The 17,098-nt window shown below is 49.2% G+C and overlaps 1 protein-coding gene across 1 annotated transcript; it reads right to left on the reverse strand.

Moving 5' to 3' along the window:
- Nucleotides 1-6,874: 6,874 nt before the first annotated feature.
- LOC131819399 (NXPE family member 3-like) lies at nucleotides 6,875-16,369 on the reverse strand. Its single transcript, XM_059154458.1, has 4 exons — nucleotides 15,579-16,369; nucleotides 10,827-10,900; nucleotides 10,508-10,720; nucleotides 6,875-8,521 (listed from the first exon to the last, which is right to left on the reverse strand). The coding sequence occupies exons 1-4, from the start codon at nucleotides 16,367-16,369 to the stop codon at nucleotides 7,989-7,991; spliced, it is 1,611 nt and encodes a 536-aa protein (XP_059010441.1). The 3' UTR covers nucleotides 6,875-7,988.
- Nucleotides 16,370-17,098: the final 729 nt, after the last annotated feature.

The following is a 17,098-nucleotide window of genomic DNA, read 5'->3' on the forward strand; positions in this document are numbered from 1 at the left end:
GAAATGTGAGTTCTAAAAACCTTCTTTCACTGTTATTACCTGCTCTGTGTCAACACTCAGTCACCTGTTCAAATTAAAACCCTGTGAGTATAAGAATCAAGCCCAACCTCCCCCAAGGAATTGAGCCAAAAGGAATCCAGATTGGAAAGAAAGAAGGAAAAGCTCTTCATTTATAGATGACGTGATTGTATATGTTGAAGATCCAATGAAATGGACAAAAAAAGCTACTAGAGCTGTAAGTGATTTAAGCAAGGTCACAGGATACAAGAGCAATACATGAAAATCTATTCTTTTGCTATATACTAATGAAAAAAATGGAAGTTAAATGAAAATGGCACCACTTACAATAGCTTCAAAATATGAAACACTTAGAAATATATACAAGAGAAGATGTGTAAGATATGAAAACAAAAATATAACATGTTACTGAGAGAAATTAAAGATTAATGAATGGAGATGTCATACATATGTATGAACAGTATTCAATACCATTCAGATGTCAATTCTCTCCCCATTCATATGTACATAGAACACAATCCCAACCAAATCTCAGCAGGCTCTTTTGTGGAAATTGGCAAGTCAATTCTAAAATTCCTATAGAAATTCAAAGTAGTTAGAATGGATAAAAACTGAAAATGAAGAACAAAGTTTACGCTACCTGACTTTAACACTTAGTATAAAGCTACTGTAATCAAAATGTATTGATGTCAAGACAGAGAAATAGATCAATGGAACAGAACAGAGTAAAGAAAGAGATCCACAATTCTGGGGTCAGTTTATTTCTAACAAAGATGCATACGCAATTCAGTGGAGAAATCAGTCTTTTGAATAACTGGAAATTTACATTTAAAAATGAACTTCAATTCATATTTTGCACTATCTACAAAAATTAACTCAAAATGAATCATCAGTCTAAATGGAAGTCCTAAATTATTTAAGTCAAGAAAAAAAAAAAACGAGAAAATCTTTGTGACTTTGGGTTAGGTACAGATTTCTTAGATTCAACACCGCAAGTATTAAAGAAAATATTGACAAATTGGAGCCCCTCAAAGTGAAATCTGTTCTTCAAAAGATGCTGTCAAGAAAATGAAAGGAGATACTACACCCTGGGAGATACTGGCAAATATTGGCAAATCATGTAACTCACAAATGATCTGTATCCCAAATATACAAAGAACCCTCAACATTTGTGAAAAAAAAATTCCAATTGAAAACATGAGCTAAAGATTTGAAGAGACACTTTGTCAAAGAAAACATACAGCTCACAACATTAGTCATTAGGGAAATGTGAATGAAAACTACAGTGAGATCAGATCACATATCTGTTAAATGGCTCAGACTGAAAGATCAGCCAATGCTAAGTGTTGACAAGGAAGTGGAGCAACTGGGGGTGTTATCCACTGCTGGTGGGAATGCACAGAGGTGCAAATATTCAGCCATTCCTTACAAAGTTAGACCTACTTCACATCCACACGCATGTACCTCATATCACAGTATAGACCAGCCGCATGTGGGAACTTGTGAAAATGAAGTCTTGGGCCCCACTCCAGACTGTTGAAGTTTGAGAACCACTGCCCTGGGGCAAGGACATGGACATGGAAGACGAGTCTTGTGTTTACCTTTCCTTTTCAGTCCAATCCTGTGAGATAAAGGAATTTTTTCTTTTTAAGGTTTTAACTTGCGGTCTCTGGAGAAAAGGAATACTTTGGTCCGAGCAAAAGTCACTGTTTCTTGGTACAAACTGGAGAATGTCGTTTCTGAAGGCAGAGACGGGGATCATCTCTGCTTGTGGGATGGGACGCGGCCTGATTAATGAATTGCTTAGGAAAGCCGATTCAAAAGGAAAGGCGGATGGGGCGCCTGGCTGGCTCAGTCGGTTAAGCTTCTGCCTTTGGCTCAGGTCATGATCTCAGGGTCCTGGGATCAGCCCGGAGCCCCCCATCCGGCTCCCTGCTCAGCGGGATGTCTGCTTCTCCGTCTCCCACTACCCCTGCTTGTGTTCCCTCTCTCACTGTCTCTGACAAATAAACAAAAATCTACCAAAAAAAAAAAAAAAAAAAGTAAAGGTGGAGATGATACCAAAACAGGCGGCGTTACTCAGAGTTGGGCTTCCTGTAACAAAGCAGGGCCCACGACCTCGGGTGGGATGTGGGGCCCATTCTCCCTCCTACCCTGGCCTGAGCCCCAGGCGCATCTGCTGTACCCAGTTTGACCGACAGACGCCCTTGTGCTCAGCCAATGGGAGCAGCGTCTGGATCTTGTTGGGGGGCGGGGAGATGCGGTCACGTGGGGACGCCTGGGGTCCCTAAGGCCAGAAGGGCAGCACCCTGCAGGCTGTGGTCAGGTTCCCTCTGGGCCCAATCACCTTCCTTCTGGATGGTGGGTTTGCGCCTATCGGTTGGGTGAGACCCGGGTCAGAGCACAACCACAGCCCCATGCCTTATGGAGACTGTTTGCCCAATAAGATCTCTCTGCCCTGAGGAGTCTACCATCCTCATACAGAGCTGAGAAATATGTTTTTACACAAATAAAAGTTAGCAAAACAAAGTCAACAGTACTGATTATTATTACAAGATCCTGGATGATCTGTTTTAGGTTGACAATATTTGCAGGACGCTAAAGATGTGGAATTTCAAGTATTACACATTTATGTCGTAAAAATTATCTTTTCTCTCAGTAAAAGCACTGAATATGTTGTTATCAGCAATATTTCCAAATAACGTATTTTTTTTTTTTTTATCAACAGCAATGCCAAATTAACAACATTCCTTTGTCTAAGAACACCAATAGGTCTTGGGAAAAGTCTATCACACGGCTAACCCAAGAAACACTCCTTTTAATTTTTTGAATTAAAATATAATTGACATATAGTACTGTATTAGCTTCAGGTACACAACATAATGATTTGATATTTTTATTATTTCAAACGATCATCACAATACGTCTCGTTGACTTTCTCTGTGTGTTACAATCTCATTGGCCACCTGTGTGTGGCCAGGCTCAACTACATGGCCTTTGCTCTATAAAAGTTAGTCTGTGGGGTGCCTGGGTGGCTCAGTGGGTTAAAGCCTGTGCCTTTGGCTCAGGTAATGATCCCATCGTCCTGGGATCAAGTCCCCCATCGGGCTCTCTGCTCGGCAGGGAGCCTGCTTCCCCCTCTCTCTCTCTGCCTGCCTCTCTGCCTGCTTGTGATCTCTGCCTGTCAAATAAATAAATACATTTTAAAATAAAATAAAATAAAATAAAAGTCTGTGAGGATGGGAGGGGTCGCCCTCTCTGTAAGAGGCGGCCCCAACCGGTTGGTTTGATTCTCCATGCTTGGTGGGAAATAAAGCTTTGCTTGACCTTCACTTTGTATCAGTCTCACTCCTTTGATCACGGACCCTAACATTTGGTGGCTCATCCGGGATCAAACCACCAGACTGAGCCAGCATCAGAATTCCTGGAAAAAGCCTCCAGAGGTACGATCTCAAGATTTTATTCTGTGAGATCCAGTCTGTCTGTGTGGTTGCAGAGCTCCAGGGTATAGCCCACTGGAGAGAAGTTGGATGCAGCATTGCTCCCTAGGGCTGGAGTGGATGCGGGGATGCCCCATCCCTCCTCTGGTAGATTGCCAGGGGGTTCGAGTCCCCCTAGGTGGTCGGGAGACTGAGAAAATCCCCACCAGTGGGTTTTTGCAGGGGACCAAGAAAATCCCCACCGGCTGTTGGGTCTGCGGTTGTCTGTCTTGTCTTTTTGTTGTCTGTTGTGTTGCTTGTTATATTTATAGGGGACCAAGAAAATCCCCACTGTCGAATGTTTGTAGGGGACCAAGAAAATCCCCACCAGCAGGAGGTTCTGGGTAAGGGTCGCAGGGTCTGCGGTTGTCTCTGTCTTGTCTTTCTGTTGTCTGTTGTGTTTGAAGAAATGGGGTAAGCAGAGTAGGGGGACTCTGACTTTCATCTCTCCATTCCTCCAAATAGATGTGGGGCTTCTCCCTTACTTATTTCTTGGTTAATGGCTATAACTGGAGACAACTGTGGTTAGTCTAACTCGAGACAGAGACTTTAAGGAATATTCCCAAGCAGCTGCCAAAACTCTCTTTGTTTTGGGGAAATTTCTTGCCTTCTCTGGCCCGATGTGGACTGCCTAGCCCCTCCCCCTTGCTGGTGGGAAAGCATGGCGTCTGCTCCTCTGTTGGAGCTGATGAGCTCTCAACCTGGTAACCCTTTCTCTGCCTTCTGGTGGCACTTTGTTCTTCTGTCTCCCCCTTCTGTTTCTGCCCCAACTTGGCTGCGGCCTGCATAACTGGCCTCTAGACCATTCTCGGTGCTTCCTGCACCACGACTCCTTCCCTCTTCACTCTCAAGGAGCAAGAAGAGCACCCCCTGGACCTAACACCCCCCACTCCAGACCTTCCCACCATGTCTCAGGTAAACATTCAAAGTGGAGTGGGCCCAGGTGGAATGTAAATCAGTATTTGAACTAAGTTAAGTTTGTTGGTTTAATTAGGATGAACATGTCTTTTGAGTTAACAGCAGTAAATGTGAAACTTCAATCAAAGTTTATTGAGGGTCAAATAAGCTTGTGTTATTTGTTGACATCTGTCAGCAAAGAGATGACTAAAACTAATGGTTAATTGTCTGTCTCAAAGTTTTAATGGTTAATTGTTAAAGGAGCTTTCAGAGTCTTTGGTAACCTGAAACATTAAAGTTTTGCTTGGCTGACAAATGGAATTAAATTTGTTGGACATCTAGGTCTTAACCAAATGGGATAAAATGCTAGAGTGCTGGTTGCTTGAACCAGGTTTGTGCTTTTGAAATCTGTTGGTAAACATGTTTTGGGCTTAACTGATTCATAAATTTGCCTTCTAAGATTTCTGTTGTAACAGTTCACAATTGGTTAATGTTTAGTCTTCACTAGAGATGAGATGTTTCTCAGAAGATTGTAAATGGTTTTCTGTTTGCCTGCCCAGAATTGTAAATGATATCTCTTTGACTCATATGACTTTTCCTTGATATGCTAAGTTACTCAGGAAGTACTGCTAAACCAATGATAAACCTTGGGTTATATTGGGTAAATGCTGTAACTACTCTAGAGGTTCTATACACTTCCTAAAGTTTTAATGTTTTGATAGGGTCATCAGTTGATATTTAACCATATCTATTCTGAGTTTTTGTCATTTTTAATTGTTTTAATTCTCTTGTAAAATGAATTCTGCCTTAAAGGAAATTCATATGGGAGACTTTCAGGACAAATTCAGGTCTTTGATATGTTGAAATCCTGGAACTGAAATGGGTAAGAATTTCCAGAAGTAAGAGTTGCATTCAGACTAAACCAGAATTAGTTGCATGGGGCTAGATGAACTGAAAGATTGTAATGTTGTGTCTCTTAATGTTTTGTCTTATTTTAAACAATTACTCGTTCTGTAATGTTTGTTCTTCCAGACTAGGGAAACTTTTCCTTAAGTTGTCTGTAATTTACAGAGATGTAAAAGTATTCCAAACTGCCCACACTGAGACAGAGAAAGAAGTGGAAACACACCCTTACCAACTCGGAGACTTGGTTTGGATATGCTGCCACTGAGTGGGAAACCTAGAGCTTCACTGGATGGGACCATTTACTGTCATCCTGACCACGGCCATGGCAAGAAAAGTAGAAGGCATCAGGGCCTGGATTCACATGGGTCTTGTCAAATGAGCCGAGGATGAGGATGTACCCCAGGATGGATGCCACTGCCAATGGACCCAACAGATCATGGACTAAAGCTAAGACTCAAAAAACAATGAGTTTATTGAGTTCATTGTTGCTCCTATTGTTCAAATATAGGTGGGATATATAGACAATTGCAAAATAGAGGAGGGCTTGAAATACTATTTCTAGAAAAAGGGGTCTCTGCATAGCCCTAGGAGAGGAATGCTGTTTTTGGGTAAATCATACTGGAGTCATTAAAAACAGTCTGGCAGCCATTAAAAGAGGACACAGACCTGGCTGACAAGTCAAGGATTTGACTAATATGCAAAGAAAAGGGAGGAAAGTAAGAGCCTATTTAGCCAGAGTGATTTCATCTCCGTTAAACAGGGATTTTGTCGTTTATGCAGTAAAACTTAAACTGATCCTGCCCTTCCCCCAACCAGAGGAACTTACTTAGAAGCAAGTCTGGGAAACCAGTAAAATGTGGTCCACCAGTCCCTGATAAAAGAGCCCAAATACAAGGGTGGGTGAGGTGAGGTGGAGATAACACAGCTCGAATGCAGGGATGAGTCTGGCCAGATGGAGACATCCAGTCAGTGGGGCGTGCATACTGTCTCCCTAGCTACCAAGGAGTGTGGGTCCTGCCTGTCGGGCACCTTTTGGGAGCCAATTCTGACCAAGGTGAAAGTCTAGTTCAAATAGCTACTATGGGGTGAATTGGTGTGTGGCCTACTATGACTATGCAACTTTCTCTCTATGTTGCAATCTCATTGGCCACCTGTGTGTGGCAAGGCTCAACCACATGGCCTTTGCTCTATAAAAGTTAGTCTGTGAGGCTGGGAGGAGTCGCCCTCTCTGTAAGAGGCGGCTGCGACAGATGGTTTGATTCTCCATGCTTGGCGCAAAATAAAGCTTTGCTTGATCTTCAATTTGTATTAGTCTTGATCCTTTGATCACGGACTAACATGACCTCCTCCACCCATGGTGGCCCCTTCCCCACCTCTGGCAGCCACTGCTTTGTTCTCCTTATGAGTTTCTCCACACCCCCCCCCCCCAGATTCCACATGTAAGTAAGATCATTTGTCTTTCTCTGTTGTATTCAATGAGCATAAGGCCCTCAAAAGCCAACCACATTGTTCCAAATGGCAGGATTTTTTTTCCTTCTTTCTTTCCTTAAAAGATTTTATTTATTTGACAGGAAGAGAGGAAACACAAGCAGAGGGAGTAGGAGAGGGAGAAGCAGGCCTCCCGCCAAGCTGGGAGCCCCATGTGGGACTCGATCCCAGCACCCTGGGATCACGGTCTGAGCCAAAGGCAGATGCTTGACGACTGAGCCACCCAGGCATCCCGATTTCTTTCTCTCTTATGGCTGATTAATATTTTACTGTGTATATATGTTACCAGACTCTTATATACAGACTTGGGTCTTTGTACCCAGCTACAGTAGAAACCAAGGCTGGACCCCAAATTTAAAGGTACAGGCAAGGCTTTCTTGGGGCAGCAGGTACCGCTGAAGGGAGACACAGTCACGAGTAAGGTGTCACACTGGCTCTCTCAACAACAGCCAGGGCAAGCTTTAAAGGGGCTGAGGTGGGAAAAAGGAATGATGCCCGGCAGGCAGGAGCAGGGACTCCCAGGAAAGTGGGCGGTGTCTGCATCTGACACAACCTGCTCCTTCCTACCCTGGGCTTTCATTTGCATGAGGAGTCTCCACCTCTGGGCATGTTTTTAGCATTAAAATGAGGAGGAAAGTCAATGAAAAGTCAATTTTGGCGACCACGTGTCTGGCATCATTTTGAAGTGGTCTGAGTTTGCTCCTTGGTTCGCGCACTGCAGGAAAGGGAGGGCCTTGTTCCCAGGGTCCTTCTCCATCTCATCTAGGCCACATTTCCTTTATTCATTTATCCACTGGTGGACACTCAGGTTCCTTCCGTGTCTTGGCTGTTGTAAATAAAGCTGCCGTCAGTGAAGGCGGGGGTACAGATACATTTCTGAGTTCGTGTTTCCCTTTCCTTCAGATAAATACCCAGCACTGGAATTGCCGGGTCCTATCTGTAATCTCTTGTTTGACTGAAGTTTGACTTGGAAGGCTCGCTGACACTCTAAATGGAGACTCCGGCACATAAAATGACAAGCCTCGCAGGCACGGATGTGACAGATGTCGCTGGACCACTGCCAGGCTTCCCTCGCAATTCTTGCTGGCCTGGGCATGAGAAAAGTCTGCGAAGAGTTGAGGACAGCTGAAGGGAAGGATGTCCAGGCTTGATCATCCCCTCAGCTTCTCCGTCCACCCAGCCCAGGACCCGCAGCAGCGCTCAAAGGGGACAAACCAAGGACAGGAAGACGTTGACTTCATTGCGGACGATAAGCCGGCCTGGGTGGATCCTGTCGGGCAGGCCCAGACTGGAGGTCATCTCCCAGGCGTCCACAAAGGCCACACGGAGGTCAGCAAAGGCAGCTCGGAGAAGCCGGTTCACCTGGAGGGTGAACCAGTCACTGCCATACACGGACTTGTAGCCGGTGTTGGCCAGCTTGATGACCACGAGAGTGCGGGGCTCCCGGGCCAGCAGCGCTGCCACCGCCGCCCTGATCCCTGCGAGGCGTTGCACAAAGACAGACGGGGGAAACGTGGTGAAATGGGCGCCCAGGCCCAGCACCACCACGGTGTGGGGGCCCCCGGCCAGGCCCCCCAGTTCCCGCGCCACAGAGTGCAGGGAGGCCACCGGTGTGCGCAGGGAGCGCAGGGGCCAGCTGTGGGCCCGCCAGTGCAGCACGATGTCCCGAGTGGTCTCCACGGCCATCAGGGGCCCCGTGTGATACGTGGCATGTAGATCCACAGGCTTCAGAGCTGTGGGGAGGACAAGAGGAGGCTTAGGGGTTAATCTGGGCCTGTACTTCCTCATTTAAAAACACAAAAGATCTAGCATCACTTTCCTCTTAGGACTCAAGTCGCTTCTGGCCTTAGCAGCAGGTTGTGCTCTCCCTAATCTGTAAGATCGCCAGTGACCTCCCGGTTTCCAAGACCCCAGACCTCTTGGGGGTCCTGGGCCTCCCTGGCCCCCTGGAGCATTTTGTCTCGTCGATGTTCCTTTGGCTGCCCCCCGCCTTTCTTAGCAGTGTGTGTGGTCACTCTCTGCGGTCTCCCCTCTCACCCAGCACTTCAACTCGGATTCACCCATCAGCTCCCTTCGGCCAGCCCTGGATGAAGCCTTACCCTAGGTGAGACAGTCAAGGCTGTCCGGTTTCTGTCCTTGTGCAACGGTGGCCAGCTGGGGGCCAGAGGCTCCTGACATCTGGTCTGTCCCCTCAACCGTGTGCCCTGATAGAGAGCCAGATGCACCTGCAGGGAAAGGCCCTCCTTTCTCTGCACACAGTCCCTGCCTGTTGGCCCAACCTTGTGTTTCAGGGCTCTGTGGGCACAGGGGTCCCTTTTTCTATCTCACAGGAAGGTGCCACATCGGCTAGCAGAGGATCTGGTTTTCCCCACTTTCTGACTCGAGCTTCTGTTCATCTCTAGAGACATCTCCTGCTTAGGAAAGTCACCTGCTCCACCTGCCATGCGCATAATTGTCCCAAAGTGACCCGGGGGGGCAGGGGTCACTTGACGTTGCTTACACATCAGATTAGTTGGAACTGGAGCCCTTTTTTTCCCCCAAAGGAAGGGGCTTCACCCAGGCTAATCTGCCTGGGAGGCAAGGGCCTTCGGTTCCTGCAGCAGAAGGGTACATGACATCCCACAGACCTTAAGGCCTCTAGGTGGGAGCAGTGGGTGCTTTTAGGACTTCTGTAAGCAAACGGCGGCTCACATCCCTCTTGTGCCCTGTGGGCTCTGCACGCTTCTCTGGGGTGATGGCGGGACAGGGAGGGGAGGTAAGGTTTGGTGCTGATGTTCCTTCTTTCCTCGGCTGTCATGTTGCCCCCACTCCCCAGTCAAGCATCCTCGATAACCCATGTCACGTTACAGGGTAGGATCTGTGCACACAACGTGGAGGCTCTGACGGGACTCCGCTTGCACGACACTCACCTCTTTTAACTTTTCTCCTCCGGGGAATAAACATGAAACTCTATCTGAGGATCAGACATCTCCATTCAGTTCCAATCCCGTGTTCAAAAGTGTCATGCACACCCTCCCCGGAAGACCCCTCCTCACCTGTTCAACCCAATGTGAAGAATATAAAATAAAGACACCATCGCCTCGCACTGCTGCTTCTTGCTCCCACATCTAGTCAGGCCCGCCAGGAACTCCCATTCTGAGTCCGTTTCCCGTTACCCCTAGTTACCTGGGCACCTCCCCCCTCTCTAGAAGCAATCAGTCAACAAGCTGTCGGTTCCTTCAGGGTGGTGGTTCCTGGACTGCTGACCCCGGCCTGCATACTGACCTCCCCTAACGAGGAACTGGTCTTTGGACTTTCCTTTTTCAATCCAATCAATCCAACAAACTGAAAACTCTGCAAACATTCAGCGTCTCCCCAGTGTCACAAGATAAGTCCCTGGTTTCCCTACAATATTTTTCTTAAGTTGGAACTCGATTCCTTCAGTATCTACTGCCCGCCCCCCAGCAAATCCTCACTTCCGGCGAGGGTTATGGGGTTATGTATTCATCATTCTTCAAACCCATTCCCCCTCCTGTGAGAGCCTCCCATCATCAACCTAATTGTTGAGATTATGTGTAACTGGGCATCCTGTTCCCTATCCCTGTTTCTGCCCCAAACCCAGGCATCTGGTGCTTCCCCAGGGATCCTTCAGGTCCTTGTCCTGAAATCTTCTGTGCCTTCTCAAAGCCCTGGCTCTTCTCTCCTCCAAGGAGCCCCCTGCTCCCCTCACAGCCACTCACAGGGCACGGTGTCCCGCAGGTACTCCCACCACTGCCGGAGCGTGGAATCCCCCATCATGTGGACGATGCGGCCAGCCAGGCAGCCCAGGATGCTGACAGCGGTGGAGAAGGAGCGGCCAGAGCAGGACAGGGAGTGCCACTCAGCTCGGTGGTAGAAGCCAGAGGGCCTCGGGCCCGGGATCCCAGGGCGGCACGGTTGTTGAGGGGACACAACTGTAAATAATTATTTGTAAGCAAAGCAATCTGGGGGTACAGAAGAGTCCAAAGCCACGGCCACGGAAGAAGTGCTGCCTTTTCTGCAAGCCCCGGTGTCACTTACCCAGACTCTTGTTGCTCTCCTTGGCCACCCAGATTGGAGAAATACCCTGAGGGAGGACCTTGTCTGTCACATTCCTGAAGAGAAACCAATTGGCGAGAGGGGAGCCCTTAATGGGAATGTGTGATGGGAAGGAATCCTGGGCTGAAGTGACATGGGGCTTCTTGGACGAAAGGATGTCCTCAATGTCAAGAGCATCTGTCCAGTGTCAGGGCTTCTGGGAGACAGTGCGGGTCTGGGGCCAGGAGAGGATTGGAAGCTGAGTTCAGGGATCCAGGGACCCGGGTTCTTTGCCTTGGGGATTCCGTCAGTGCCGAAAGCAGAGCTGTTTTACAAAGTACCCAGGATTTTGGTTTTATTTAGGTATTGCGGAGGCCAACGGATCAGGAGATGATGCCATGAGAAAGATAAGGGATTTCCCAGAGTTCCTGAGAGGCAGGGGCACACAGAGAAGCACCAGGGTCAGTCAGGGGCAGAGGGAGCAGGGGCAGAGGGCAAAACCTTTGTTGTGATTTTCATAGGAAGGAGCAGGAAAGGAAGGGCAGGCAGCGGGTGGGGTGGGGTGGGGGGAGTTAGGATTGGATCCTTTGAGTAATGTCAGCAGGCTCTGGGCTATAGAGGGAGATTCCAATCGTCAGTACAGGCCCTCACCGGCCGGGGGTGTTGGCTTGGACTGTAAGAGCCGGAGAAAAGGAGGCAGGGTGGTGGTGTGCACTTAGGAGTGGGGGGTTGTGCTGAAGGCAGGTTGTTTGCTCTCTCCAGGAGCTAGCTAACCTGGGGAGTGGCCACCCCTCCTTGGTCTACAAGGCTGCAAGGTGTCAAAGCATCACAGAAGTACAGGAAATTAAAAGCATGATTCAGGGCGCCTGGGTGGCTCCATCCGTTAAGTATCCAACTCTTGATTTCAGCTCAGGGCATGATCTCAAGGTCATGAGACTAAGCCCTGATTCGGGCTCTGCGCTGAGTGTGGTGGAGCCTGCTTAAGATTATGCTCCCCCTCCACCAGGCATGGAGCTCTCTTAAAAACAACAACAACAAAGAACAACAACAAACAAACAAACAAACAAACAAAACCCATGATTCATAGGCTTGGAACGTTTTTTTGCAAGAAGTGCTGACTCTCCTCGTGGTCTCACTGAGCCCCCTCCTGTTGGATTCTCCCTGACCATCATCAAGCCAGCAGTTGCCCCCTGGTCCCTGGGACCTCTCCCTCCCCTACTAAGTAGCCTGTTGTGGGAGCCCCTTCTTCCCAGGCTCCAGCCACAGCCCTTGGCTCCTCTTTCGAGATCACACTTCCTCCCTTGGTGGTCTCACTCAACCAAGATCTCCAGCCCAGTCTTCTCTGCCGAATTCCAGGTTTGTGAGTCTAGTCATTTGTTCAACATCCCCACTTGGTGTCTAATACACATGACCAAACTCCCCCTCTCCAGCCCCCTACACCCCACCTGCCACTTTCTCACTCCAGATGATGGCAACTGTCCTTCCACGTGAGCAGGCCCCAGACCCCACACTCATCTGTGAGCTCTCACTTTTTGGCACGTTCCATGTTCTCTCAGGACATCCTATAGGTACTGCCTTCAGAGTATACCCAGAAATGAATCACTTTAGACACCTTGACTACTGCCACCTGAAGCAAAGGTCTCCCACCTTTCAGTCTCGCTGATTCTCCCTTAACCTGCAATCCATCCTCAAAACAACTGTCTGAGAGACCCTTTAAAAATGTGATCAGGGGGGACGCTTAGGTGGCTCAGTTGGTTGAGCAGTTGCCTTCGGCTCAGGTCATGATCCCAGCATCCTGGGATCGAGTCCCACATCGGGCTCCTTGCTCCGCGGGGAGCCTGCTTCTCCCTCTGACTCTGCCTGCCACTCTCTTTGCCTGTGCTTGCGCGCTTTCTCTCTCTCTCTCTGACAAATAAATAAAATCTTTAAAAAAAAAAATGTGATCAGGGTGCCTGTCTTCTGCTCAAAATCCTGCAAGTGACTCCCTTTTCACTTACACCCAAAATTACGTTGCCTACAGAGCCCTTCCTGGTCATGCCATGTCCTTCCCTTAATGCTACTGGTCTTCCCCTGCCCCTTCTCAGTTATTGGACTTCCTTGCTGTTCCTTAGACACACCAGGCACACCCCGGCATTTCCTCTGCCTCGAACCTCTTCTCTCGGGTATAGCCTGGGTCTCATCCCCTTCAAGTCTTGGCTCAGGTGTCACCTTCTTAATGAAGTCTACCCTGACCCCCTATTTAACATTGCAACCGTACTCCTAACCATACAACCCACCATACTCCTAATCCTCACCTCCTGTGTATTTTAATTTCCCCCAGCCTGTATCTCCTTCTTTAAAAAAAAAAAAAAAAAAAAAAGTTTGTATTTATTTATTTGAGAGAGAAAGCTTGAAAGGAGAGGCCAGAAGGAGAAGCAGCCTCCCCATGGAGCTGGGAGCCCGATGCGGGACTCGATTCCAGGACTGCAGGATCATGACCTGAGCTGAAGGCAGCTGCTTAACCAACTGAGCCACCCAGGTGCTCCCGTATCTCCTTCTAACATTCTATACACTACTTGGGTATTGCCATGTTCACTGTTTCTGACCCTCCCTCCTGTCGTAAGGAAGCTTTACGGGAGCAGCGTACACGTGGTTGCCTTTCCAGTGCCTCCAGCAGGCCCATGCAGGCAGACGTGCTCAGCTTGCATTTGCTGAATGAAGGAACGGACTGCCTGAAGGGCTGTGTCTGAGGAGGAGAGAAGAATTTGCTTCTGGGGAGAAAGGGTTGAGAATATTCCTACAATCTAGAAAAATGCCTGTGGATGGCCTTCCTTGAACGTCAGGGCTCTAGCGCCCTCTAGAGGCAAAAGCTTCCGGAAGCAGGTGAAGGATGGTCCCAAACTGGACCCAGGTGAGGTTGGCTGCTCTCCCAGCAGACCCCAAGGTTACACAAGTCTGGACAGTGGGCACCTTGGGGTGACCAGAGGGCCAAGGAAGGATCCCAGATGGCCAAGGTGTCAGTTTCTTTGCAAGACCTTAGGTGAGGGAGCTCTTGCCACCAGCCCAGCTGCAGGGGTCCTCAGATGGGATTAAAGTTGATGTAAAGAAAACACCTGACCTTGGAGCTGCAAGTGCATGTCAACTACACATATGCCACATGTGTACACGTGTGGTTATCTCTTTAACGCCCGTCTTCTATCAGCACACTGGGGCTCCCGCGGGACGGGGCCACTTCTGCCCTGCTCTCCCATCCCCAGAACCTCCAGGCCTTTGGACAATGTCCAACAGAGCAGGGGCCACTCGACAGCAGCAAAATACTTGGGACACGATTGTAAGAGCCATCAGAGCCGCTATATGCTGTCCCTGTACCAAGCACTTTACACACATTCATTTATTTGTTCTTTACCACAAGCCTCTGAGGGAAGTTCTATTATTATTCCCCTCTACGGATGAGAGAACAGAGAGGTTAAGTGACTTCCCAGAGGTCACACAGATGGAAGCTGGCAAGTCGGAGCAGGTGGAGCCGGGATCAGAACCCACACACTCTCCCTCCAGAGACTCCTGGGCTGTACCCCGAGCGCCATCCCGAGATGGTTCCTGTAATTTCATCTTAGAATTACTTTTAATCGACCAATGCAGAAAGGGTGTGTGGTTCTCCTTTTCTGACCAAAGGGAGCATAAGAATTGGTCTGGAAAGACCAAGGTTTCTTGGCACTAAATTCTCATGCCAGGAAGTCAGTGTTAGTGGGAATTCCCCAGTCTGAGCTCCCGAGAGCCTCCCAGAGACGAGCGTCTTGTGGGGCCAGCAGGCACCCCCGTAGCTCGGGCATCTCCAGCTTGGCTCACCTCATGGCAGCCCGTGAGAACTTCCGTGCTCCTTGGGGCCACGGAACAGCACGCATCCCAGCTGCCAGCCCTCGCCGCAAACACCTCTGGCTCTTCTCTCCCCGCACTCAGTGAGGGTGTCCCCGCACCCCTGCCTTCTTCTGGGACCCTGTTTTTGCCTCCATCTCCTATTCTCCCTGCTGGGGACCAGATGCCCATGTCTCCTGCCTTAAAAAAATGCCTCCCTCTTTCTTGGGGTCTCTCAAAATACCCCTCTCCTCCTTGGGATCTCTCTGTCCCCACCCACCACGCCTTAGATCTCAGGGACAGTAAGGCTCACAGTGAGCCATGTCTTCCCTCTCTCCCATTCTCTGTCTCCCCAGGGAGCCTTGCTCCCCCCAAACCGAGGACAGTTCTCAGCCCTTCCCAGCTTCCAGGCTGCAGGCTCTGCTCCCCTCTCACTCAGGGAGGTCACATCTATCCTCCATACTCCCTGACCACACATGCTGGTGATTTCAGCACCACTTCTCTCCTCCCAAGAGCCCTCAGAAGAGCAGTGAGGCCTGGAATGCTTTTCTTTTGCCAGAGGTCCCTGGTTCTCCTTGAAGCTTAGCTAAGTTGCCACCTGCCTGACCTACCAGGTGGAGTCCCCCTTGTCCGTGCCCTCACCTCACTCTGTGAATATTACACTTAAGTACTCATCACACTGTGGGTTTTCAAAAGCCATGAGTCTCTTCACTGAAAATTTGGAGAGGGCAGCGATGCCAACCATTGCATGAAAGTAGCCAGCAGTTACTAGGAGACCTGGCCCACAGCAGGAAACATGTTTGATAGAAGGGGACAGATGAATAAAGGTAGCTTTATGAATAAAGGTAGCTGGGGCAGAAAAATCACAGGGACCAGGGTTTGGGGGTGCGAGGCCGATATCCCAGATGATGTTGGGTTTCTTACCACGCCAGCAGGGCCTCCTCGTGTGGTGTGGTCACATTCCAATAATGTCCACTTGAATGGCCCACCAGCGAGTCGCAGGGCAGGGTGGGAGGCCGAGCACAGAACCAGAGCTCACCAGTGTCTTCATCCCTGTAGTGACAGGTGGATTCTTCTTCCCCAGTTAGTAGGGGGTTCACATTGCAAGTCACAATTTCTTCATGTCCTGTGGGTCCTCGAAAATAGCCCGTGAAATCGACCGTGGCCCACTGGTCTCTCCAGATTCCCCGCAGGACCCCAACGGCCTCACTGGAGTGGATCAGCCGCACTTGCACCTGGACCTGTCCAGCCCAGAGTAGAGGGAAGGTCAACAGGTAGGTGCCGTTCTCCAGATCTTGGATATCCCCAGGGACTCCTGCCTTCAGGTAGGGACTCAGGAGCTGTGCCCGAAACAGATCCCCACCATGGGTCTTGGGCCTGCCCTGGTGGTCTCTGGCGACAAGAATGGCCTCCAGGTAGCCGCCCAGGGTGTAGCTGGTCTGGGAAGGTCCCCTCAGGTGGTAAGTGGAGGTCTGGGGACTGGTAGAGGACAAAAGGTTCCCTCCATCTCCTGGGGTAGGAGGCCAGTGCAGAAGATGGGTCAGGTCCGAGAGCTCCTGGAGGAAAGAGCCAGAAGACTTGCAGGCTGGGTGGGGCTGTGGGGGCAGAGGAACGGTGCCATCACGCCAGGAAACTCTGATGTACAAGATCTGTGGGTAGAGAAAGAAGAACCTGTCAGACATTCGTGTGTCTTCACCTTTCTTCTGGGAAGGCATGGTCAGCCCACCAGACCTAGTTCTCTTACCTGCCCTACCTCAGGTTGCTTCTGAACCAAAGCTGGTGTCTCAGTCACCACCAAACACGTATGCAGATACCAACTCATGTTTAAAACCATATGTCTGTGGGTTTTGCTATATTTCTCAAGGTTGGTCATTTACAGAACCCACACCTTACACAGCAGTTGGATATCAGGACCGTGGAACTTAAAGGAGAACAGGAAATTGAGATGTTTCAAACATACATGATCTGGGGAAGATGGACCCTTCCAGTAAGATCTGACGATGACGGTTTTGCTATTACGCATTTCCACATTTTTCAGAATGTCCCACACCCTACTGTCTGGAAGAGGAAGAAACAGGCAGACGTGGTTTTTTCCCTCCTGCTAGAATATGCACAGGACAGTCACCCTCAGTGCGGGAAATGTCCCAGCAGAATTCAAGTTCATAGGTTGTGGACTTCAGACAATCAGTGCAGACCAGCCTCTGGTGAGGCTGAAACCAAGAAGCTTTTGTCTTCTCTGCCTACTGACTTGCCTTCAGCTACCTCTGAAACCCAGCTTTGTTCTTTGCCAAAACCAGAGGTTGAATTGTATTAGGCTCTGGGAACATTGTTTCTTGGGCTCACTGCTCAGAGGAATGGGATTTTGCTATCATTTTCTAACTTTGGTGGTTGCGGGTCTGGCGCAGTGATAGTTTGGGAGTCCCGTTGGCCCTGAAGGCCCTTCT

The sequence above is a fragment of the Mustela lutreola genome, chromosome 17 (genome assembly GCF_030435805.1).
Source record: "Mustela lutreola isolate mMusLut2 chromosome 17, mMusLut2.pri, whole genome shotgun sequence".
NCBI lineage: Eukaryota > Metazoa > Chordata > Mammalia > Carnivora > Mustelidae > Mustela > Mustela lutreola.